At 42.8% G+C, this 26,096-nt stretch overlaps 1 protein-coding gene across 15 annotated transcripts; it reads right to left on the minus strand.

The window, feature by feature from the left end:
- Positions 1-2,087: 2,087 nt before the first annotated feature.
- On the minus strand, positions 2,088-25,969 carry LOC139557896 (tumor protein D54-like). Of its 15 annotated transcripts, none has more exons than XM_071373204.1 (11): positions 25,648-25,900; positions 20,196-20,362; positions 18,643-18,791; positions 17,272-17,331; positions 13,927-13,974; positions 12,016-12,117; positions 7,549-7,575; positions 6,733-6,774; positions 6,196-6,244; positions 4,629-4,662; positions 3,531-4,287 (listed from the first exon to the last, which is right to left on the minus strand). In XM_071373204.1, exons 1-10 carry the CDS (start codon positions 25,664-25,666, stop codon positions 4,654-4,656), a joined length of 672 nt encoding a protein of 223 aa, XP_071229305.1. In that variant the 5' UTR covers positions 25,667-25,900; the 3' UTR covers positions 3,531-4,287; positions 4,629-4,653. The 15 variants fall into 15 exon arrangements, with proteins under 15 accessions (XP_071229317.1, XP_071229316.1, XP_071229319.1 ...); XM_071373203.1 differs by having other exon boundaries at positions 6,733-6,777; XM_071373210.1 differs by lacking the exon at positions 17,272-17,331.
- Between the last annotated feature and the right edge of the window lie 127 nt (positions 25,970-26,096).

A 26,096-nucleotide genomic window follows, 5' to 3' on the forward strand; every position in this document is an offset into this window, starting at 1 on the left:
GTGATTATGTTGATATGCTTGACTGGTTTCACATTTTGTCTCAAGCGACCATAAGGAAAACTATAAAACATTTTGTAATTTATATTTACAATTCCCCCTATCAAAAAGGCGTAATCATTTACCTAGCTCTTATCCATTTGTAAATTAAAGTGCATGGAGAATGGTGTAATTTCTATCGTAAAAAACAAAACAAAAAGTAGATGTTCACCTAGCAACCAACAGGTTCTTACTCATCGTTTCATCGCGGATAAAGTCAGTAGCGGTGCGTGGGCAAAAGGAAGCCAGGGGGGAAAAGCCATGTTACAACCTGTTGTGAAAATTGCGTTGTTCGCTCAAAAAACCCTTTCGTTCATACGCCACCGTGATATACAATAAGGCGGAGACAAAAAAAGACAAGTCACACAGTGAATAAAGGTACGTTTGTTTCATCACAAAACCAGAGAGCAACATCTGTCAGGTGAAGTCCACAAAGCAAATATTGCATGTAACAAACAGTTACATGACCTGGAACATGGTCATCAAGCAAGTTAAATGTTTCCGGTCGTTTACTAAACTACTGATTTCGAAACACTGAGTTACAAATCAACACTGCCTCCGATATTCCAGTGTAACGGGTGTGAAATGGCTAGCTAGTTAGCGGTGGTGCGAGCTAGCAGCCTTTCAGTCGGTTACGTCACTTGCTCTGAAACCTAGAAGCCGCTGTTATACTGTTACACCAGCACAATTTAAACTAAAACATCATCAAATCAACGAGGGAATATATGATTAGTCTAATACAGTGAAAACAAATTTAAAGATAAAAAAGTATTAAATCCTATAAATGTTGCTAAATATCGTGGCTGTCTATGGTAGGCCTACTGATTTGTATGTGTGTGTGTGTGCGCGAAGTAGAACAACTGTTTTTGAATCATTTGTAGAAACCAGACTAGATGAATGACAATGCCCATGACAATCATACAATAGCACACGCTTTTAGTTGTTGATGTCCTAGATTAGGCTACCTGGCTAAAATTTAAATCATAATCCACGCGATAGTCCGGCGTCTCATTGTGACACAGTTGAACAGCTCTGATAGCCAGACCAGGGACTCACAGACAGAGCGCTCATCACCCCACCAAACGCTGCTCCCCATATGCGTCTTCTAGTCATTGGAATGTGTTGACAAATTGTATAAAATTGTTGTGCTGCGATGAAAATGCTAAGAAAAGTATGAAAGCCAACAGTCCAATATTATAGAACACTGCTGTGCATATATATATATTTACTAGGCAAATCAGTTAAGATTAAGAACAAATTCTTATTTTCAATGACGGCCTAAGAACAGTGGGTTAACTGCCTTGTTCAGAGGCAGAACGAGAGTTTACCTTGTCAGCTCGGGGATTCGATCTTGCAACCTTGCAAACACGTTTTGGTCTATGATAAACCCTTAACATGCTTGTTAGTCTTAACTTCATTGCATGGGTAACAATGAACCAGCTAGCTAGTTAACGTGCACCTGTAGGCTACACTTTCAATAATCTCAGGCCAGTGGCACAATGTATGAATTTATGATTAAATCAGAATCGCAGTCATAGCCTAATCATTGTCCTGTGTGGTGAATTAAATTAAATAAAAGCACCAAATTCCCATCTCCATCCATGGTTTCGCTAAATCGGCCCTTTCCTATCTACAGTATCTACTACAGGTAACACGGCACAAGCAAATGGCAGAAACATGTTTTATTTCTGACAAATACTTATTGCTTTTGGTGTGACGCCAAATCAAAACTGGCCTCCCTTGGGGGTGTTTTGCTGCGCCAGGACCACCCACAGTTGAGCTCAGCTCAATGCTGATTGGCGAGTTATTATATTTTACTTACGCTCACTGGAGTTCATTGTCAGAATACATGTAGAGAAAAGTTCATAAAAAAAAAAGGGAATTACGTTCCATTGACACACGCTTAACTCCGATAGGAAATCACTCCTTTATGACCTGCTTAAACTCAGATAGGAAGTCACTCCTTTGTGACCTGCTTAACTCAGATAGGAAGTCACTCCTTTATGACCTGCGGAGGTCAAATACAATTAAAACACTAAACCACACAACTCTTTCCTTTAAAGGAATGCTTTATTGAAATCCAAAACATACGACAAACCACTTTTTATTTTATTTAGCCAACATTCACCTATCTGATCCCTTTAATGTCTACAATTAGGCTCACGTCCTAAATAAAGCAATTATATATTCATTCCTTCATCCCTTTGCAAAACTTTACATTTGACCCAAACATGAATTTGCAGCTCTACACAAGCTACATATGCCTTTCTCCTTGCCATGTCATAACAGAGACAATAGAAACCTACTGTATTTAAAACGGTGTTTACTCAGGCAGCCCAATTCTGATATTTTGCCGCTAATTGGTCTTTTGACCAATCAGATCTTTTAACAATAATTGCCCAAAATATCAGAATTAGGCTGCCTGCGAAGACCAGTCCTGGACTAAAAAGTATTCTCAATGGAGATTCTCTGGGTCTGGGAAACCAGTATCTGTATTGTTATTTTAAATGTAATATTCATCTTCTGTTCTCGTCTACAACGGTTCTGTACTCGGTCATATATTTAGTTTTATGTAGACTCCAGGAAGAGTAGCTGCTGCATGTCCAACAGCTAAATGGGCATCCTAATAAATCTACACTCTAGGATTCTCTTGAGAAATCTAACAGGCAGGTTTATTAAATCAACAAATTTACAGATGGCACTTAAATACAAAATGACTCTTATACTCCACCCAAGAGAAAAATCTAAAATACATCACCCAATTATGACTACTAAAAATGAACACAAAACCGACACAAAAAAAAAAGTAAAATACTTAAGTAGGATAGATAAAGGAAAAATGAACATCCCATGGATAGAAAGACTAAATTAGTCAAAAAAACCAAATCTAAAATAGGTACTTCATGTTGAAAATAACAAAAAAGTGACTGTGCTACCAAACCAACTGCAGCTGTTGATGGTTGTGTTTGAAGGTTGTGGTTGGATAAGTTACAGCTAGTTGATCATCCGTGTTAAAAAGTCCACACTGGCTAAAACAGTTGGTGATCATAACAGTGACATAAGTCAGGGTCTGTGGGAGTGTATGTTGTGTGCATATATATATATATATATATACATACACACACACGGTGGGGGATTAGTTCTGGGGCATGGGGACAATTCTTCATATAATAAATGTCAGAATGTCTGGACTGTATTTCACAGTAGATCATTTCAGATGTGGCACATTAGCAGTGAGCCTACACACAGAGTCATTAAAAACCCTCCTTTAAAACCCTCTTCCACACCTTAAAAAAAAAAGGGGAGAGAAAAATACCGAAATAAACTTTTCTACCAGCAAAGTAAACAAAGTAACGAGTGAAAGAATAAAAGGCTAAAAGACAGTTTCTACATTTCGCCAGGTAGCTATACAGCAAAGCATTGCTTCACATTCTAGTCAGTGTAGAAAATAAACTGAAGTAAATGCCCAGCAGGATACAAAACAGAGATCCTTGTTGTATTCATAGTGTTTTTATTCTCCTTTTGGACATTTTTTTTTTTTGCACTCGTGTTTCCGAGACTCTCCACCCGCGTTACCTACTGATAAATGCCGACTTGCACTATTGTTTACAATATATCTATTCATATATATTTTACATATAGATAAAAGTTATGTAAAAACATTATGCAAAGCAGTGTAAAATAGCTATAATACAAAAATGGTTTAACAGTTTGTTGTTTGTTTTACAAGCGGTGATGATTTGATGTTGTGTAACCTGTTGTCCTTTGCGGTCGATTGAGATGATATGCACATGCTTTTAGTAGGCGAGGAGGCTGAGGAAGGAGATTCTAGATCGACCCTTAGCCCATAACTCCCGAGGCACTTGTGTAGAGCTGAAATTGACTAGATAGGCGCAAGCAATCTGGCAACAAATCATCAGAATCTGATAGGTTTCAACAATATGGTAGTGGCTCCACCTTCTCATAGGATAGGTGGAATTGTTGCCGTATTGCTTACACCTATCAGATCTCCACAAGGGCCTAGGAGCCAAGGGCCCATAGGTAACTGAGGTGGGAGGCGGTAGTGAGTAATGGCATATGGTGTGGAGGGTGATGTCACAGGTCAAGGGTCACTCAGTGATGTCGTCGTCACAGTCCCCGGTGATAAGAGCGGAAGGAGGATCTTCAGAAGGGTGCGTGGTCCTGAACGGGGTTCGTTTCGGTCGGGGACTGGACAGCTTTTCCGTTACCTCTGGGTCCAACCACCATGTACTGAAGGATGACGGGGGGGGGGAGAGAGAAAGAAAAAAGAAAAGAATGGCCTGGTATCAACGTGATGGTAAATCTTCCCAGAAGTAATTTAATTCAAAAGGAGCTGTGTGTGAGAGGTTAACCCAGTATATATAAGTCATTTGAGATTTGTACTGATCATGAATCTGTTAAGAATTTTCACACTTTAACAAAAATGCTGCAGCACCAGTAAATTATTAAACGATGTGACAAACTCGAGGGTGACACCAAGCTAGAATACAATCTAACAATAACCCAAACAAGCCCGTTAGTAAATACTAGGTACAATTCTAAATCAACTTCCCCAGCCACGTTTTGTTTACCTGTGCTGCAGTGCAGGGACACCAATCAGCCCAACTGTGAACAGAATAGATGGTCAATCGTCAGGAAGACAGTCACTTAAAAAGCGGTGTTTGAGAGACAGTTGAGAATAATCCAATATCAAAAAATAATAATAAATAGGATACTTAGACAATAAGGCACGAGGGGGTGTGGTATATGGACAATATACCACGGCTAAGGGCTGTTCTTAAGCACGACGCAACATGGAGTGCCTGGATACAGTCCTTAGTCGTGGTATATTGGCCATATACATATTATTGCTATTATAAACTGGTTACCGATGTAATTAGAGCTGTAAAAATACATGTGTCATACCAATGGTTTATGGTCTCATATACCAAGGCTTTCAGCCAATTATTATTTATGTTATTTATTTATTTTTAAATCACAAATAAAATAAATGTAAAAAATAAAAATCAACATTCAGGTCTCGAATCACCCAGGAAAAATATGCTGTTAGTGCACAATGCAGATTCAAATTTTTTTTTTTTTTTTGTTAAAGTACAAACTAGAAAAATATACTTTTCCATTTGACTTGGCTTGTTGTTGGTACATTCCAGTTCAAAATGGAGTTGTGTTAGGTCAGCGTCTACTAGTATAGAGGTTCTCAAAGTTGGGTTCAGGTCCTGTAGGGGATCCGCGACCAGACGTAAAAAAATATTTATATATATTTTTTTGTAATATTGCAAGCAATAACAGATTAAACACATTTTTGGACAAGGGATCCGTGGAAAAAGGTGAGGGTGTAATATTATTCATCCACAGTTCACGTTCTTAACCCTCAGATGCACAACATGGGCCGGGGAGGCTCGCAGGGGATAATAATTGGTATCCACAATAATCCGTCAATGACACAATTCTTGTATTTGCCCAAATGTTAGTTTTTGAACATAAATGCACTAATTTAAGACGTTAGCTGGTTCTTTAGCGACATACATATACACACACACACACATTTTAAACCTCCCGTTTTGGGCTGGATGTGTCTGTGTAATTCATACATGCATAATCTATGAGCAGCAATTCAAATTCTAGCCAATGGAGCTTCAGCCCCTTGAATTTGAGTGACAGTGAGCAAGAGGCCAGCCCAGCGTTATCAAATGAGGTTGCAGGGCGGGCCCAATGGCTCAGTGGACACAGCAAAGAGAGCAACGACGTTGGACGCAATAGTCGGGGGACGACTTTCAGAACTACTAGCTAAAAAGTCTACAAAAAGTAACAGAATCTCTTAAGCTTAAAAAATGCAAATGACACTGACAAAACATATAGAATTACAAGAAATAAGCTTTAAAAACGGTAACATTCTCTCTGATGTCAAGACGGAACCTTTAAAATGTTCTTTCCCAGGGCCTGAGACTTAATTAGTCAGGCCATGCACGGTAGAAGTCATAGTTAAACTGCTTGTATGCGATTAAAACATAAATAAAAAAAATAAAAATCACATTAAAGTTGTGTTCTGATATGAGGGGTCCCTGATGAATCGGCTATCAAGTGGTCCCTGACGCAGTACACAGGTCATCGTCTGCCCATGAACCATTTTCAGCTCACCTTGATGTTCCCAACTTTGTCCTCGAACGACTTGAAGGTAGGAGAGTTTCTGCAAAACAGATATTACAAAAAACATTCAAGCAACAAAAAAAATTCTAAACAGGAATATCACTGACTAAACAACAACAACAAAAATACAACTTTCAGAAGTGTTCATTCACGATAGAAACCCCCGGATGATAAAATAATAATCCTCTCCTTTAAGGGGTTATGGTACATTTAGAATACTAAAGATGCTCAACCACCAGATTCCTTAAATCCAGGGTTAAACTGATGGGTGACATCTTCACACATCATCTGGGTTTACGCTCGTCTTAAGACAGTTGCTTTAAAAAAATAAAAATAAAAATCGAGTCAACAGTATTTTGTGAGACTACGTTTGATTACCAGCAATCTTCCAATTACAAAAGCAGAATTATTTTATTTAAAATCACAAACAAGACCACACAACAACTGTTAATCTAAAATGCCTAATTTCATTAAAGTGATCAATAAAATAAATAGTAAACTATAATAAAAAAGTTTGAGCCAATTTACCTCATCGTTGGCATACTTATCGATTGGCGGATGGAGTAGTTGCTACTTTGTAAGCGTTAAAGGGAAGGAGACAAGGAAGTGTGAGTGTTAGGAGCCAAGCAGAGAGCGAGAGAGAGAGAGGACTCTAGACCCCAAAAGCCCGTTTTAGCATTGGGTAGCGCCATTGATGACTTTCACCATTTTGAAGTAGTCATCTAGGGTTAATGATCACATGATGCCAACCAGGTCGTCAGGAGGGATCAGCCAACATTCCCTCACTGCAGGAGACAGTAAATCACCAACTTTGTCTTTATACCTGTTCAAACACACTCCAGATGACAGTATGCACCCTTTCAGTTTGTTAACAAACTCAGAAGTAGAAGAAAATGGACTACTTCAAAATGGAGATGCCTTCAATGGCGCTGCACATGCTCTCACAGACACCCTAATGAGACAAATACAATTGTTGCTTCTTCTAACCATCTCTATGGGACAGAACGATTAAAAGAGCAGACAGCCAGTCAAACGAACACAGTTAAAGAATGTCTGCAGACAAGTCTGTGCAAGTTGAGACTGCCCCCTGGTGGCCACTTCAGTCAAACAATCAGATTAACAGTCATACTCATATATGCAGGGAAACAGATTTCCTCCAATAATAACAAGAGAATATTCATGATCATAACAGCAAGAGGGATGACAAATCAGCATTCAATAAAAGTTAAAATGAATTAACTTCTGCAGCAGAGCAGCCATATTTACTGGACAGATGTGCTGTAGAAGTTGACCAAGTAGCTAATTGGGATGGTTTCAGTCCCAGCAGGAGCAGAGAACTCTTACCCAAAGGAGTTTGAGAAAGGCAGCGCTCTGTAGACCAGTCGCAGCAAAAAAAACACAGGAAGAACGAAAACAGGGTGAGGAACAAGCAGTGGTGGGTCGAGCAGAGCTAGCCTATCAGGTTGGGGCATAGATAAGCTACTGTAGAACAGGGTTGCAAGGAGGCCGCTCGCAGAGGAAGTGTCCTAGATGGCATGGCATCCTATTCCAAAATTTAGTGCATCACTTTTGACCATAGGTTTCACTTTTGTTCAGGTCAAAAGTAGTGCGCACTATGTAGGGAAAAGGGAGCCATTTGGGACACTACCATTTGTTGACATGATTTTAAGCGACAAAGAAAATATTACGCAGGTCAGCCATTTTTATTTTTTACCCAAATCTGGCAGCAATGGTGGTTACATGTTAGATGGTATTGAACAGAGGGACATGTCATGAAGCCCTGCTGTAGGGGGTGTTAGGACCCATCATCAGAAACATCTATTAGTCAGGCTTGGTGATAGATGAAAATGACAAAAACAAAACAATGATCAAAATGGGACAAACAGAACAAGCCAAAGAACGGAAGGTCATAAGACACATTGATACAGACAGGAAATTAAGTATTGTTGCTAGAACGGGGTAACGGAGCTGGAAATACGGCTAGAACGGGGTAACGGAGCTGGAAACACGGCTAGAACGGGGTAACGGAGCTGGAAACACGGCTAGAACGGGGTAACGGAGCTGGAAACACGGCTAGAACGGGGTAACGGAGCTGGAAACACGGCTAGAACGGGGTAACGGAGCTGGAAACACGGCTAGAACGGGGTAACGGAGCTGGAAACACGGCTAGAACGGGGTAACGGAGCTGGAAACACGGCTAGAACGGGGTAACGGAGCTGGAAACACGGCTAGAACGGGGTAACGGAGCTGGAAACACGGCTAGAACGGGGTAACGGAGCTGGAAACACGGCTAGAACGGGGTAACGGAGCTGGAAACACGGCTAGAACGGGGTAACGGAGCTGGAAACACGGCTAGAACGGGGTAACGGAGCTGGAAACACGGCTAGAACGGGGTAACGGAGCTGGAAACGCGGCTAGAACGGGGTAACGGAGCTGGAAACGCGGCTAGAACGGGGTAACGGAGCTGGAAACGCGGCTAGAACGGGGTAACGGAGCTGGAAACGCGGCTAGAACGGGGTAACGGAGCTGGAAACGCGGCTAGAACGGGGTAACGGAGCTGGAAACGCGGCTAGAACGGGGTAACGGAGCTGGAAACGCGGCTAGAACGGGGTAACGGAGCTGGAAACGCGGCTAGAACGGGGTAACGGAGCTGGAAACGCGGCTAGAACGGGGTAACGGAGCTGGAAACGCGGCTAGAACGGGGGTAACGGAGCTGGAAACGCGGCTAGAACGGGGGTAACGGAGCTGGAAACGCGGCTAGAACGGGGGTAACGGAGCTGGAAACGCGGCTAGAACGGGGGTAACGGAGCTGGAAACGCGGCTAGAACGGGGGTAACGGAGCTGGAAACGCAGCTAGAACGGGGTAACGGAGCTGGAAACGCAGCTAGAACGGGGTAACGGAGCTGGAAACGCAGCTAGAACGGGGTAACGGAGCTGGAAACGCAGCTAGAACGGGGTAACGGAGCTGGAAACGCAGCTAGAACGGGGTAACGGAGCTTGAAACGCAGCTAGAACGGGGTAACGGAGCTGGAAACGCAGCTAGAACGGGGTAACGGAGCTGGAAACGCGGCTAGAACGGGGTAACGGAGCTGGAAACGCGGCTAGAACGGGGTAACGGAGCTGGAAACGCGGCTAGAACGGGGTAACGGAGCTGGAAACGCGGCTAGAACGGGGTAACGGAGCTGGAAACGCGGCTAGAACGGGGTAACGGAGCTGGAAACGCGGCTAGAACGGGGGTAACGGAGCTGGAAACGCAGCTAGAACGGGGTAACGGAGCTGGAAACGCAGCTAGAACGGGGTAACGGAGCTGGAAACGCGGCTAGAACGGGGGTAACGGAGCTGGAAACGCGGCTAGAACGGGGGTAACGGAGCTGGAAACGCGGCTAGAACGGGGTAACGGAGCTGGAAACGCAGCTAGAACGGGGTAACGGAGCTGGAAACGCGGCTAGAACGGGGTAACGGAGCTGGAAACGCGGCTAGAACGGGGTAACGGAGCTGGAAACGCAGCTAGAACGGGGTAACGGAGCTGGAAACGCAGCTAGAACGGGGTAACGGAGCTGGAAACGCAGCTAGAACGGGGTAACGGAGCTGGAAACGCGGCTAGAACGGGGGTAACGGAGCTGGAAACGCGGCTAGAACGGGGGTAACGGAGCTGGAAACGCGGCTAGAACGGGGGTAACGGAGCTGGAAACGCAGCTAGAACGGGGTAACGGAGCTGGAAACGCAGCTAGAACGGGGTAACGGAGCTGGAAACGCGGCTAGAACGGGGTAACGGAGCTGGAAACGCGGCTAGAACGGGGTAACGGAGCTGGAAACGCGGCTAGAACGGGGTAACGGAGCTGGAAACGCAGCTAGAACGGGGTAACGGAGCTGGAAACGCGGCTAGAACGGGGTAACGGAGCTGGAAACGTTGCTAGAACGGGGTAACGGAGCTGGAAACACGTCTAGAACGGGGTAACGGAGCTGGAAACGCGGCTAGAACGGGGTAACGGAGCTGGAAACGCAGCTAGAACGGGGTAACGGAGCTGGAAACACGTCTAGAACGGGGTAACGGAGCTGGAAACGCGGCTAGAACGGGGTAACGGAGCTGGAAACGTTGCTAGAACGGGGTAACGGAGCTGGAAACACAGCTAGAACAGGGGTAATGGAGCTGGAAACACAGCTAGAACAGGGGTAACGGAGCTGGAAACACGGCTAGAACAGGGGTAACGGAGCTGGAAACACGGCTAGAACGGGGTAACGGAGCTGGAAACACAGCTAGAACAGGGGAGGATGCCAACATACTGTCGCACACACACTGAAGTGGACTTGGAAACGTTAAAATGTTAATGAACAAGCATATTCCCAGTTCCCTTAGATACTGGAGTTAGTATGCAATTAGGGAGGGTGATTAAAGTGTCGGTGATGAATGGACAGATGGGATTATTTAACATATTTATAACATGAATGACACAGTGTTGCTTTGAACCATACAGGCATAGCTCAACAACATAGCTGTAAGAAGTATGGTCCTCATGGCATCACCACAGCTAGTATCTACACTGAACCAAAATATAAACTCTACATGTAAAGTTTTTGGTCCCATGTTTCATGAGCTGAAATAAAAGATCACAGACATGTTCTATTCATACAAAAAGCTTCTCAAATTTGTTTACATGAGCATTTCTCCTTTGCCAGCCACCTGACAGGTGTGGCGTATCAAGAAGCTGATTAAACAGTATGATCTTTACACAGGAGCACCTTGTGCTGGGGACAATAAAAGGCCACTAAAATGTGCAGATTTGTCACAACACAACGCCACAGATGTCTCAAGTTTTGAAGGAGCGTTAAATTGGCATGCTGACTACAGTAATATCCACCAGAGCTGTTGCCAGAGAATTTAATGTCAATTTCTCTACCATAAGCCAACGTCGTTTTAGAGAATTTGGCAGTACGTCTAACCGGCCTCAACCACAGAGCACATGTATGGCGTCATGTGGGCTAGCAGTTTGCTGATGTCAATGTTGTGAACCGAGTGCCCCATGGTGGTGGTGGGGTTATGGTATGGGCAGGCATAAGCTACAGACAACGAACACAATTGCATTTTACCGTGAAGAGATCCTGAGGCCCATTGTCGTGCCATTCATCCACCACCATCACCTCATGTTTCAGCATGATAACGCAGAGGCCCCGTGTCACAAGGATATGGACACAATTACTGTAAGTTAAAAATGTCCCAGTTCTTCCATGTCCTGCATACTCACCAGACATGTCACCCATTGAGCATGTTTGGGATGCTCTGGATCGATGTGTACGACAGCGTGTTCCAGTTCCCGCCAATATCCAGCAACTTTACTTAGCCATCGAAGAGTGGAACATTCCACAGCCTACAATCAACAGCCTGATCAACTCTATGTGAAGGAGATGTGTCGCGCTGCTTGAGGCAAATGGTCACACCAGATACTGACTGGTTTTCTGATCCACTCCCTTACCTTTAAGGTATCTGTGGCATCATGGGTAGCCGACCCTCTTCCTGGATAACTACTGAGTAGTACACAGGCATTTGCTCCAGTCCTGCTGTAATTCCTGATTCAGCTAATCAAGGTCCTGAGGTACAGCTGATTAGTAGATTTGCTACAGCCCTAGAGGGTTGGTCTATATAAATACTACAATTAACATACCCAAGTCACTGTTCTGTAACAGTGAAAACATTTGTTATCCGAGGAGCTTTAAAAAAATTAAAAAATAATCTAGTAATTCTATTTCTATGGTTTGCCACCCCTGTTCTACAGGAAGGTCCGGCGGGCGGCCATTTTGTGTCTTGGTCTGTACCTCATGTCTCCCAGTTTCCTGCTGAGGGCAGTGCCCATGGTGGAGAGGGCAGCGGTGGTCTTCTGTCCAGCCACAGACAGGGTCTCGGAAGTCTTCTTATACCTGCAAGGGGAGAGAAGAAAATAAGGGAGGGAGAGAGATGGGAGTAGGGGGAAGATGGTAGACAGGAGAGAGAGAAGGGAATCTCCTTAGAACATGACTGAAAACCAGCCTCACTTGGTTTAGAACAGATTAAGCAGAAGTCAGCCAGCCACTAAGGAGTTAAATCACAGACAAAAGCAGCCTTTAAAAAACAGGGCAGCCCAATTCTGATAGTGGAAACCTAATTGGTCTTTTGACCAATCAGATCAGCTTCTTTGACAATTGGACAAACCATCAGAATTGGGCTGGCTGTGTCAACGCAGCCTTTGACTAATGAACAGCCATACAGGACAAATACAAGTCTGCAGAAACACAGAGGAAACAAGAAGAGAAAAATGGCACACAGCAAACAGCTTGTATCCAATACGTGACCAATGTCTCTACCAAGAACATTAAATTAAACATTAGGTTTCCTCTTAATGGTTTGATTGAAAAGGATATTAAAATGGCTTCATTGACAACCAGTAAGTTATAAGGGACAAAGACGGGGACTGTCTTGCAGTTACAAGGCCTTCTCTACTGTATGCCTACATTACACTACCACCGACCCCGTGGGGCGAGGCGGACAAACGACCCGACCCCAGTGGGAGTTCAGTAGGGCGAGACGGACTACCAACCCCGTGTACAGTATTTTAAAAAGTTCAACACGGTGGGTGGATCAATTGCACAACGCAGCAGCCTAAAACGATCTCGAAACAAATATGTTATTATTTTAGATCGTACTATAAATTGAAAACCTAGAGTTGAAAAACAGAAGTAAAATATAGTCTTTACATTAAAAGAGCTAGGCCTCCATAACAAACCTCAATGTGACCAACCTAAAGCAGGAATCTTCCCCGACACGACTGTGCTGAGGGGAGGACGGCTCGTAATAATGGACGGGAATCAAAACCATGGCAACCACGTGTTCCATACCATTCTACACACATTCCTGCCCCAATGCCCATAATATTGTATAATAATCCCATCGTATATACAGATATCCCTCAATGTATGGCTGTTAGGCCTATACAGGGGCGGCACTCCACCCACACAGACAACTGAGCAGAGGTGGCGATTGTCTCTAGCGTGGCATCAATAGTTAAGTCACCCTGATAGCGCAAGCATCTCTTACTCATCTCTTACTAGACAGCCATTCAGTACACACGTCTATAGGGTCTAAGTCCTCATCCCTTAAGATTGATTTCTATTCAGACTGACCAATACAAACAACTAAAAAAATGGTATTGATAACCGTTTGATAATAGTGAACACACAGTTGGGGAAACTGTGCAGCTAGTGGACAATCAATGAATGATCGATTGTTACACGTTGTAAAGCAGGTCAGAGGGTCCGCAGGAGATGTGATGACTAAGGCCAGTACATTCAGCTAGACTAGGCCTCCAGTAGAACACAGAAAAGAAAAGAAAAACTCAACTTCAGTCCTCAAGTAACCAACAACTTATGTTGTTGCCTCACACAAGCTATAATAATAATAAATAATGTAGGCATGTGCAAGGCTAAACCAAACATGTGAGAGGGGGGGGGGACTCCAGGGCTGCAGTTGAGGAACAGGAACCAACACAGAGAGAAGCTACCATCAAACCCACTGAAACCCCAACACCATCCACACCACCACCAGCCAAACAGAAGCATGGTCAGACAGAACTCCACCCTCTCCCTCCAAGCAGATGGCATGAAGTCAGAAGCCCCTTTATCCCTGCTGAAAAACCAACTTAAACAAATATAAATAAACTAAAAAATGTAAAATATATATATATATTGACTCACGCTTCAGATTGGGCAATGTCATCCAAAGTGGCAGACGCTGTAAGATATCTACGGACACAGTGCGACAATGAACATTTAAACAAAAATACTTTTTACATGGAAGGAAAGGGAAAGTTAGAGACTTATGAAGTTTATATGAAATTGTACTTCACACACAAATTCAAAATCTTGATTACTGGGGTCGGGACAACAGTGACAGTTTTTTCCCCCTCTTTTTTTGGGGGTCTTTGGAGAATTGCAGACGTGACAAATAACCAATTCCGCAGAATTTCTAGGGCTTCGAGTACCAAACGGGGTTGCACTAAACTATTCTGTGTTTAGAGATTAGAACTTCCTTAGTAACCCACATCAAAGACTATCCAGCATCAGATACAGCAGACTATTTGATATGTCATTCATTTGGCACCAACCAAACAGTCCCTGAAACAAAACATGGAATTAGTGGTATCCTGCAGATCCTGTTTGTCGGTTGCCTGAATGGAAAGGAGGATGTGGCTTGGTATCTGCTGACTAGAAAGGAAACTGGAAAGCAATACATAGCATAACATAGCTGCAGTCTTGCTAAAAATAGGCTAAATAAAACACTTAACTTTCTTCTTTATCTGTATATACTGATACAAATCAAAATTTATTTAAAGCCCTTTGTAAAAAAGTGCTTATTCAGAAACCCAGCCTAAAACCCCAAACAGTGCATATTTAGCAGCACAGTGGCTCAGAAAAACTCCCTAGAAAAGGCAGGAACCTAGGAAGAAACCTAGAGAGGAACCAGGATCTGAGGGGTGGCCAGTCCTCTTCTGGCTGTGCCGGGTGGAGATTATAAAAGTACATGGCCATTAAAGCCAGATTGTTCTTCAAAATGTTCATAGATCACCAGCAGGGTCAAATAATAATCACAGTGGTTGTAGGAGGGAGCAACAGGTCAGTACCTCAGGAGTAAAATGTCAGTTGGCTTTTCAAAATGTGCCTGGTCACATTTCAATCTCACAGGTGCGCAAACACACACAGCCAACTAGCTCTCTCTCAATTGGTGTTTCTCTCCCTCTCCAGTATTCCAGTCCTCACCCACACAATCCTGTTAAGAGTAAAACTATTTGTGTGTAAGTGTGTATGTATACTGAAAGGACAGTGAAAGATAGCTCACAAATAAGCCACTTACCAAGCCTGTTAATATTGGCCTACAGCCACCCGGAAAATAAAATTTGCTGTAGCAACAGTGGTGGTGTGAGAAGGTTAGTTTCACATAGATGTAGGATATAAATACTGTAGCATGGAAGAGGGGGGGGGGAAACATTAGGTCCCATGTCCCCCCCCCCCCCCCTCCGTTTCCCTAGTTAAGAGCAACCAACTGCCACCAAACTAATAACAGAAGTGTAAAAACAAATATTGGTTGTTGGTCCAGAGGATGTCACCTTAACACTGAGAGGCTTAGGGCAAGGAAGTTCCCTGCTTTATAGTATGAAATATAGTACAAGGGGAAAGGAACTGATAGACGACTGACAGACGTTAATGTGATGGGGAGTCATCGCTAGCTAGCTAGCTACCGATCAAAAAAAAAAAAAAGGATCATTTTGAGATATGCCTACAGCTTCAGCTCCCTCATAGCTCGTTGGATAATCCTACAACGGTAAGGAGTATGAAACGTTCTCTGATGTTCAGAGATCTCTAAGTACTGTCGGCAGGAAATCTCGTGTTCACACAGCAATGACCTTGGAAGTCGTCAGCCTCGTAAAAAAAAAAAACCCACTCCAAACCAGAAGGTGGCAGTAGCGTCGTTTGGGAATACATGTCCGTGCGTTACTTCTGGTCTAGATTGTAGCTTATAAAAACACAGATGTAGTGGGTTCACTTCTCGGGACCACTCATATGTAAAATGTATGCACGAATAAATAAGTCGCTTGTAAATCTAAGAGCTTTCCACACCTGGATTGTACAATCTTTGCCCATTATTAATTTGTCAAGCTATGTCAAGTTGGTTGTTGATTGATAGACATCCATTTTCTAGTCTTAACATAGATTTAAGCCAAAATTGTAACTCGGCCACTCAGGAACATTCAATGTCATCTTGGTAAGCAACTCCAGTGTATATTGTGTTGTGTTTTCGGTTGTTGTCCTGCTGAAAGGTGAATTCATCTCCCAGTGTTTGTTGGAAAGCAGACAACCAGGTTTTCACCTCTGCTTAGCTCTATTCTGTTTCTTTTTATCCTAAAAAGAACTCCCTAGTCCTTGCCAATGACAAGCATACCCATAACATGATGCAGCCACACCATGCCTAAGAATATGATGATATGTTTGGGGCTAATCCAGCACAACACTGTATTCAGGACAAAAAGTTTATTTAAAATGTTTAGCAGTTTTATTTTAGTTCCTTATTGCAAACAAGATGCATGTTTTGGAATATTTTTTTTATTCTGTACAGGCTTCCTTTTCACTCTCATTTAGGTTATTATGTGGAAAATTAGTGTTGTTGATCCAGCATCAGTTCTATCACAGCCTGTAACTGTTTTAAAGTCACCATTGGCCTCATTGTGAAATCCCGGAACAGTTTCCTTCCTCTCCGGCAACTCTGTTAGGAAGGACGCCTGTATCTTTGTAGTGACTGGGTGTATTGATACACCATCCAGTGTAATTAATAACTTCACCGTGCTCAAAGAGATATTCAATGTCTGCTTTTTTTATTTAACCATCTACCAATAGGTGCCCTTCTTTGCGAGGCATTAGAAAACCACCCTGGTCTCTGTGGTTGAATATGTGTTTAAAATTCACTGCTCGACTGAGGGACCTTACAGATCACTGTATGTGTGGGGTACAGAGAAGAGGTAGACATTCAAAAATCACATTAAACACTATTATTGCACACAGAGTGAGTCCATGCAACTTATTATGTGACTTGTTAAGCACATTTTTACTCCTGAACTTATTTAGGCTTGTCATAAGTGGTTTAACACTTACTGACTCAAGACATAAAAATAAAAACAATTCCACTATGACATCACGACACTGAAAAAAAATGTTGCAAATTAAACTACATCTTTCTGTGAAGTTAAAGCCTACTGTATTATTAAATACCTGGCCTTTATATTAAACTACATCTTTCTGTGAAGTTAAAGCCCTCTATTATTAAATACCTGGCCTTTATAAAACAGATGGAGTTTTCACACGTAACAGCCAAGAGGAAACTAACATGCTCCCTACGGACAAAGACAGGTGTTAAAACATAATAAAATGGTGAGATACAGCAGCTTTGTTACTAAAGTTCTGAGCAGAGGGGGGGGGGGGGGGGGGCAAACACACTAGTTGCAGGCGACAGGAGGCGATCGATTGAGCAGTAAAACAGGAGAGACTCACAACTCTGAACCGGTAACTTTCTCATTCCACTCGCCAAGTTTCTCAGTGGTTCTGACATAGCTAGAAAACAGAGACTGGGGTTAGAGATGTACAGCTCAGCAGTGTGTCCCGCTGTTAGCTGTCCGTCTGTCGCCTGATTCATTCTATAGGGTAGATTCAGATATTTTCTATTCAACCATGTCATTTCCAGAACGGTTCCAGAAAGATAACCAGGCTAGCACAGCCGTACAGTAAGAGTCAAGCATTTGTAAGAGGCTTAGGTTGATATGATATCTGAGAAGGGAACAATCCAGTAGCTAATACCACAGACAGAATAATGAGCCAGATGTTTCACCGGATGTATCAAATGTGAAGTATCCAATCGGTGTTTCCACTCACTACCAAATATGGTGACGAGAGGAAGCCCAGTGGGAGAAGATGGATTTGGGACGACATTCTGCTAATTTTCCTCATCGATTATACATTGGATCGCAATACAGTTTTCACTTCTCAAAACTAAAATCTGGTATGAACAGAGTGGACTAAGTTCTGTACATTTTTTACATTTACATTTTAGTCATTTAGCAAACGCTCTTATCCAGAGCGACTTACAGTAGAGTGCATACATTTTTACATACTGAGACAAGGATATCCCTACCGGCCAAGAGCAGACGCTCTTATCCAGAGCGACTTACAGTAGAGTGCATACATTTAAAAAAAATAAAAAATTTATTACATTTTTTTTTTTTTTTTTTTTACATACTGAGACAAGGATATCCCTACCGGCCAAACCCTCCCTACCGGCCAAACCCTCCCTACCGGCCAAACCCTCCCTACCGGCCAAACCCTCCCTAACCCGGACGACGCTATGCCAATTGTGCGTCGCCCCACGGATCTCCCGGTTGCGGCCGGCTGCGACAGAGCCTGGGCGCGAACCCAGCCCAGCCTGGGCACGAACCCAGAGACTCTGGTGGCGCAGCTAGCACTGCGATGCAGTGCCCTAGACCACTGCGCCACCTGTAGACTTGAACCTTTTCCAAAGTATTAAAATGTTTTATTGTTTACGAGCGCAAGAGCGAATTGAGTTACTGCACACGTGCACTTCAGAGTAGGCGTTCCCTAAAGGAAATATATATACAAATACAACGCGTCAAAAGGATCTCGGTAGCTCAAAAGGATCTCGGTAGCTCATGCTCGGCTCTGCCCACTAGGACTCATTTTCTCCCATTGAAAAACAACCGGTTGTGGTTTTATCTTCGGTCATTAAAATCCAGTTACAATGACTCATACTGAAACTTTAAAACATTAAAATATGTTTCACCCTTCTATTTTGGTAAAAAAACACAAAGGATTTGAACATGATTTTTTTTTTTTAAAGGATCTTCTACTTACGCATTAGAGGTCTGGACATCCTGCCACCCCTTGGTGAGATTCTGTTTGAGCTCGTTGAGGGGGCTCAGCCCCAGCTTCCTCTTCAGATCAGCAGAATGTTTCTCTTTGGCCAGGAGCACCTGTCTCAGGGTGTTGATCTCCTCCTCCACCTGACAGCAACACACAGGAGAGGTCAGAGGTCAATTCCAGGCCCCTTTCCACCAATGTCTGACATGTGTGGTTAACTGAAGAGACAGTCTTCTTTGGGTGAATTAGTCTCAAAGCATGCAAACTACATTGAACCAAAATATAAAATGCAACAATTTAAGATTTTACTGAGTTACAGTTCACATAAGGACATCAGTCAATTGAAATAAATTAGGTCCTAATCTATGGATTTCACATGAATAGAAACAGATATGTTGGTCACAGATACCTTTAAAAAAAAAATAGGGGTGTGGGTCAGAACCAGTCAGTATCTGGTGTTGCCACCATTTGCCTCATGCAGCGCGACACATCTCCTTCACATAGAGTTGATCAGGCTGTTGATTGTGGCCTGTGGAATGTTGTCCCACTCCTCTTCAATGGCTGTGTGAAGTTGCTGGATATTGGCGGGAACTGGAACACGCTGTCCTACACGACTATCCAGAGCATCCCAAACATACTTAATGGGTGACATGTCTGGTGAGTATGCAGGCCATGGAAGAACTGGGACATTTTCAGCTTCCAGGAATTGTGTGCAGATCCTTCCGACATGGGGCTGTGCATTATCATGTTGAAACATGAGGTGATGACGGCAGATGAATGGCATGACAATGGGCCTCAGGATCTCTTCCAGGGTATCTCTGTGCATTCAAATTGCCATTGATAAAATGCAATTTTGTTCATTGTCTGTAGCTTATGCCTGCCCATACCATAACCCCACCATGGGGCACTCTGTTCACAACATTGACATCAGCAAACTGCTCACCCACACGATGCCATACTTGTTTTGCCCCCTATGACTCATTTGTTCCCATTGGAAAGGACAGGCTGTGGTCTATCTTAGTTATAAAAAAATCTTTGGTGCACCTGTGTAATGATCATGCTGTTTAATCAGCTTCTTGATATGCCACTTCCTGTCAGGTGGATGGATTATCTTGGTAAAGGAGAAATGCTCACTAACAGGGCTGTAAACAAATGTGTGCACAACATTTTAAGGGGGGAAAAAAACACCTTTTTGTGCATATGGAACATTTCTGAGCTCTTTTATTTCAGCTCATGAAACCAACACTTTACATGTTGCGTTTATATTTGTTCAATGTCCCCATTGTCTGACACAGAGTTCCTCAAATATTTGGCGAATTAATTATTAGTAAACCAAACTCTAGGGACAACAGGACCTACATTGGTGAGCTCAGACCAACAGAAAGGACGACAGAGACAGACGGATGAAGACACAGGACCCTAGCTTGGCTAGTTGAGAGTGGAGCTCCTCTGCCTCCTCCGTGAGCCCTGGGGGCAGCGTGTGGATGGCTGCTACGCCCTTGGCTACCTCTAACCTTAACCCCAACAGACAGGACAACAGGGCCTACCTTGGTTAGCTCAGAGTAGAGCTCCTCGGCCTCTTCCTCTGTGAGCCCTGGGGGCAGCGTGTTGACGGCTGCCACTCCCATGGCTCCCCCCTCCACGGAGACACCCGTCAGGGAGTCTACTCCTCCTGCGGGGCCCAGGCCCTTGTTGGGGGAGTTCAGGTTGATGTCTGGTTCAAGAGAGAGAGAGTGGGGGCACGCTGAGATGAGAGTAGAAGGCCTTGAATTGAAGTGTTAATGTCATCAACAGTAAGAGAACCAGATGTCTGTATCTTCACCCACTGTCTTTAGTCACACTAACAAGGTTTCCATGGTAACAGAATTTCATATGAATATTCTAAAATAAAATTTAAAAAATATGCGCATTTTCCCACCAGAGATGTTTCAATCAATTTGACTTGTTGCAGATCAAAGGATGTGCGTTGATGACGTAGTGCACATAAAAATAACTTGTGCGGTTGAATAAAATATATAAAAGTCAAATGGGTTTCTATCGCATTGTCACAACCGATGTTGCGTTATATAGCGAATGTGCCCACTCTAGTCTTGGCACGTTGGCTCTAGTCAACAGCTCGCAGAGTATTATAATATTTTTTTAAACTAGGCAAGTCAGTTAAGAATAAATTCTTATTTTACAATGACGGCCTACCCCCGGCAACGCTGGGCCAAATTGTGCGCCGCCCTATGGGACTCCCAATCACGGCCGGATGTGATACAGCCTGGATTTGAACCAGGGACTGTAGTGACGCCTCTTGCACTGAGATGCAGTGCCTTAGACCGCTGCGCCACTCAGGAGCCCTGTGGCAGGTATAGACTACCTACATGCACATGATATTATGGATAAGAGCGAGATATTTGTATTTATTTGTCAAACGGTAGTCAAGCCTCAATCATCTCTTCAGAATAATAATATTATTATTTAGAGGAAAGTAGCATCACCCTGTATAATGTGGGAGGACTACACAACATACGGGGCCTTCAGAAAATATTCACACCAAGATTTAAATTGCCATTTTGTGTGTCAGCAATCTACACAAAATATGTCAAAGTGGAAGAAAAATGATGCAGTAATGTATTGGATTTGCCCCAAACATAACACTGTATTCAGGACAAACCATTAGCTTTCGTTGTTTTACTTTAGTGCAGGATGCATGTTTTGGAATATTTGTATTCTGTCCAAGCTTCCTCCTTTTCACTTTGTCATTTAGGTTCTACAATGTTGTTGATCCATGCTCAGTTCTCACAGCAATTAAACTCTATAACTGTTTTTAAAAAAGTCACCATTGGCCTCAATGAGCGATTTCCTTCCTCTCCGGCAACTGAGTTAGGAAGGATGCCTGCATCTTTGTAGTGACTGTGTGTATTGATACACCATCCAAAGTTTAATAACTTCACCGTGCTCAAAGAGATATTCAATGTCTGCTTTTTTATTTTACCCATCTACCAATAGGTGCCCTTCTTTGTGAGGCAATGGAAAACCTCCCTGGTCTCTGTGGTTGAAATTCACGGTTTGACTGAGAACCCTTAATTGTATGTGTGGGGCACAGATATGAGGAAGTCATTAAAAAAAGCATGTTAAACTCTATTGCTGCACACTGAGCGAGTCCATGCAATTTATTATGTGACTTGTTAAGCACATTTTTACTCCTGAACTTATTTAGGCTTGCCATAACAAAGGGGTAGAATAGTAGACATTTCAGCTTTTAATTTATAATTAATTTGTAGAAATGTCTGAAAAACATAATTCCACTTTGACATTATGGGGTAACAGGTGTGTAGACCAGTGACATAAAATATATTTCTCAATTCAGGCTAACAACAAGATGTGGGAAAAGTCAAGGTGTAAATTCGCTCCGACGACACTATCATCACGTGACCTCCACGTGTAGTTCGGTATATGATGGTTATTATATCAATATTTGCGCATAGATATTTCCGTCACCATTTCTTGCATAATACATTTTACAGAATAAACGATCCCACCTTGCCTAAGGCATTCTGTTTTGTTGACATTTTGAAAGTTTACAGACAAATTTGCTGTTTCTATCAGGCCCTGTCGTGACTTTATTTTTTTTACCCGGCGTACTCTCATAAAAAAAAAAGTTGGGATGGAAACCTGGTTACAGGCAGCTACAGAAATGGATAAGGAGACTGAAACAGCAACACAACGTAAGGAAAGGGCTTAGTGCCACAAAAGCAGAAGACTCCTGGGGGGAGATTGGAGCTAATTACACAGTTAGGCCTAAACGTTCTTCTAAGAAGAACTAGCCCACCACGGAAGCAGCAGCCTTTTAAATGGCCATTAGTTCACTCCTGTCAATCCTTTGAGTGAACTGGGCTAAGCTAGAATCCCAAATGGCACCCTATTCCCTATATAGTCCACTACTTTTGACATGGCTGCACTTAGGCAATAGGGTGCAATTTAGGACACAAAGAGGAAACACTTTTTTGGTTACATGATTCCATATGTTTTATTTCATAGTTTTGATGTCTGTCTTCACTATTATTTTACAATGTAGAAAATAGTCAAAATAAAAAAAAAACCCGGAATGAGTACGTGTCCAAACTTTTGACTGGTACGGTATATACACAGTGCATTCGACTCGTTATTGAGCTCAGGTGCATCCTGAAACCAACGATCATCCTTGAGATTTCCTACAACTTGATTGGAGTCCACCTGTGGTAAATTCAATTGATTGGACATGATTTGGAAAGGCACACCCCTGTCTATATAAGGTCCCACAGTTGACAGTGCACGTCAGAGCAAAAACCAAGCCATGAGGCCGAAGAAATTGTCCGCCGAGCTCCTAGACAGTATTGTGTTGAGGAACAGATCTGGGGAAGGGTACCAAAACATGTCTGCAGCATTGAAGGTCCCCCAAGAACAGTTTCCTCCATCATTCTTAAATGGAAGAAGTTTGGAACCACCAAGATACTTCCTAGAGCTGGTCGGCCAAACTGAGCAATCGGGGGAGAAGGGCCTTGGTCAGGGAGGTGACCAAGAACCCAATGATCACTCTGACAGAGCTCCTCTGTGGAGATGAGAGAACCTTCCAGAAGAACAACCATCTCTGCAGCACTCCACCAATCAGGCCTTTACGGTAGAGTGGCCAGACAGAACCCACTCCTCAGTAAAAGGCACATGACAGCCCGCTTGGAGTTTTCCAAAAGGCACCTAAAGATTCTCAGATCATAAGAAACAAGATTCTCTGGGCTGATTAACACCAAGATTTAACTCTTTGACCTGAATGACAAGTGCCACGTCTGCAGAAACCTAGCACCATCCCTATGGTGTAGCATGGTGGTGGTGGTGGGGGGGGGTTCAGCTGTTTTTTTGCAAAAAAATTGATCAACCCTTTGCTTTATCATTATGGGGTGTTGTGTGTAGATTGAATCCATTTTTTTTTCTATATTCAATTTTAGAACAAGGCTGTAATGTAACAATGTAGAAAAAGGGGTCTGAATACACTGCATGTATATATAATAAATTACATTTATAACATTTTGGTACAATTTTATAAAACGTCGACAGAATTGTTTGTTCGACATGGTGGAATCTTTGTCTGTAAAATGTATTATGCGACAAATGATGGTGGAAACGTATTTATGCACAAATATTAACATAATAACCATATAAAAAGTAAACTTGCGATGGAAACACATTGTACCGAATAAAAACCTAAAGGTCATTGTGTGCACTACGTCAGCACACGGATTTTTATCAACAAGTCTGTTGTGGGAAAATGCGCATATTTTCCTCATGCAGATTTTAAAATATTTCCGTTGAAATCTGTCGCTAGCTTCTCCTGGAGGATGATTGGCCACCCTCGGTAGCCTATAATATATTGCAACATTAATTACAACCAAATGTGTAAATGTCCTTATAAAATAACTGCCTCCAGGGCTCAAAATTAAGGGTCCTTGGGTCTACGTTTCGAAAAAGACTGGGAGGACAGATCCAAAATTCATACACCTACTGCACAGAATTTAAATGTTAAAATTAAGCAATGAGACCGATGCAACAGCTCAGACCGTTTAGAATGTTAGTTTCATTTCTTCATATTACAAGCTCAACAGTAAGAACATCGCTGTAGGCTACGCGCAAAATTTCCAAAATGCAATTAGCGCAACACACCGTTCACAAAATGTGCACCGCACATGTGCGTGGTTTCATGTGAAGAAATTAAGTTTACACCCCTTCGTCTGGGATTGGTCAACAGTACTACTCCTAGCAGGAGTGGGGACATTAATTCCTTTTCATTCAATGAGAGACGACTAGTTCATATGCAAATTTTTTCACTTGAGAAATACTGCACCAAACATCTTAGTGAGATGTAAAATTGCGCAACTAAGACCTCTTTGGAAAAACGTCAAAATTAATGACCGCTTTCTTGATTTATCTTGGATTAATTCAACCTATTTTGACGAACAGTTTCTGGCTAGGTTGTTGCTACGGTGACTCAAGCGAGACAAACAGTAATATTGCCGTTTTTCCCCCCTAGTCGTTTTTCAATTGAAGGTCTTAATAGGCTGACCACACCTCTCACATCGCATGTGCAAGCGTTGTAAAATAAATTTAGAAATCTTATTCAATTATTGCACGCACACTGCTCACGTCAACGAGCGTCTGCGTTGCCGAGGGCTAAAATAGAACTTCTTTCTATTTCTGACGCAGATCGCGCTGCAAGTTCTGCCTCTCCCATCTCCTTATTGGTTTATAGAAGCAGTTTTTAATAAAATTAAAATTGGCACAGGACATGAACTACAGGGAGTGTATATGCTACTGGTACAGAGGCTAACTGGCTTCCATTTTTTTAAAGACATTTATTTTCCATTTGAGCAGACACTTGAGTATCTGGTCAACATAATAAATCTGTGGTCACACAACTGAAATGTGTCACACGCGATAACTCAATGGCCCAATGGGGGGCGCTACATCGTTCGTGGGGTATGACATGTTCACTGTACTGTTGCCTTGTTGGTCATTGGGAACATAGCCAAGGTGTGTCACTCAATTGAACCATATCAGTTGGCAAGCTAACAAACTAGTTAACCAACCATCCTGGCTGCGTTCTTGTCTAGCCAGTTACGTTAACTAACTAGCATGCTAGCTAGCAAGCAAAGTAGCCTTTGTTTACAAGAAAGATACGAGCCATTAAACAAGCAAATTGAATAATCGCATAACTATAAACACATTAAACGAGATAATTGATAGAGGACTAAATTAATGAGATTAACAAAGATATTTCATCACAGTAACTCGAGCTCTGCCCTCCTTTCCCCTTCCTATGACATTTCCAGAAGAACGGCTGTTGCTGCGTCGGGCCCCCGAAGTTGCGTTCATATCCAATGCACAATCATGAACAATAATTCGTAATAACTTCCCCCTAAACCAACGGCCAGCTGGCAAATATGTCTTAAATCCAACAACAATAGTATCAGTAATTTACGTTACCTTGACCAACGGGGTCCATGGCGTCGAATAAGCGGAGTGTTTGAGCGCCTTAAGCGAGAACGATGTTAGCTAGTAATGGAAAAGGGTGGTGGCTAGCTAGCAGTGCCGTCCACTCAATCAATCGAAACCTGAGAACCTCTGGCGTGACAGTACTCAACAATAACAACCTCATTCGTCAAGGGAGACAGACACGAACAGGTAGTACTCGCTCCAATAATAAAGCCACCTCAGCTCGATGATGAACTTCCAGCTTGCGCCTTTTCCGGCGTCTGTGGATGACGTGTTCCAAGCGTCACCTTTCCCCGTCGTCACTTGTTAACACAGGCATAACGTCATAAACCCCGCCCATTTCTACAATTTATCTTCTTATAATTTGATTTTAAACCTAACCATTACCTTAACCACACTGCTAACATTATGCCAAACCCTAAACTCCAATTAAGACCAAA

The sequence above is a fragment of the Salvelinus alpinus genome, chromosome 28 (genome assembly GCF_045679555.1).
Source record: "Salvelinus alpinus chromosome 28, SLU_Salpinus.1, whole genome shotgun sequence".
Classification (NCBI taxonomy): Eukaryota; Metazoa; Chordata; class Actinopteri; order Salmoniformes; family Salmonidae; genus Salvelinus; species Salvelinus alpinus.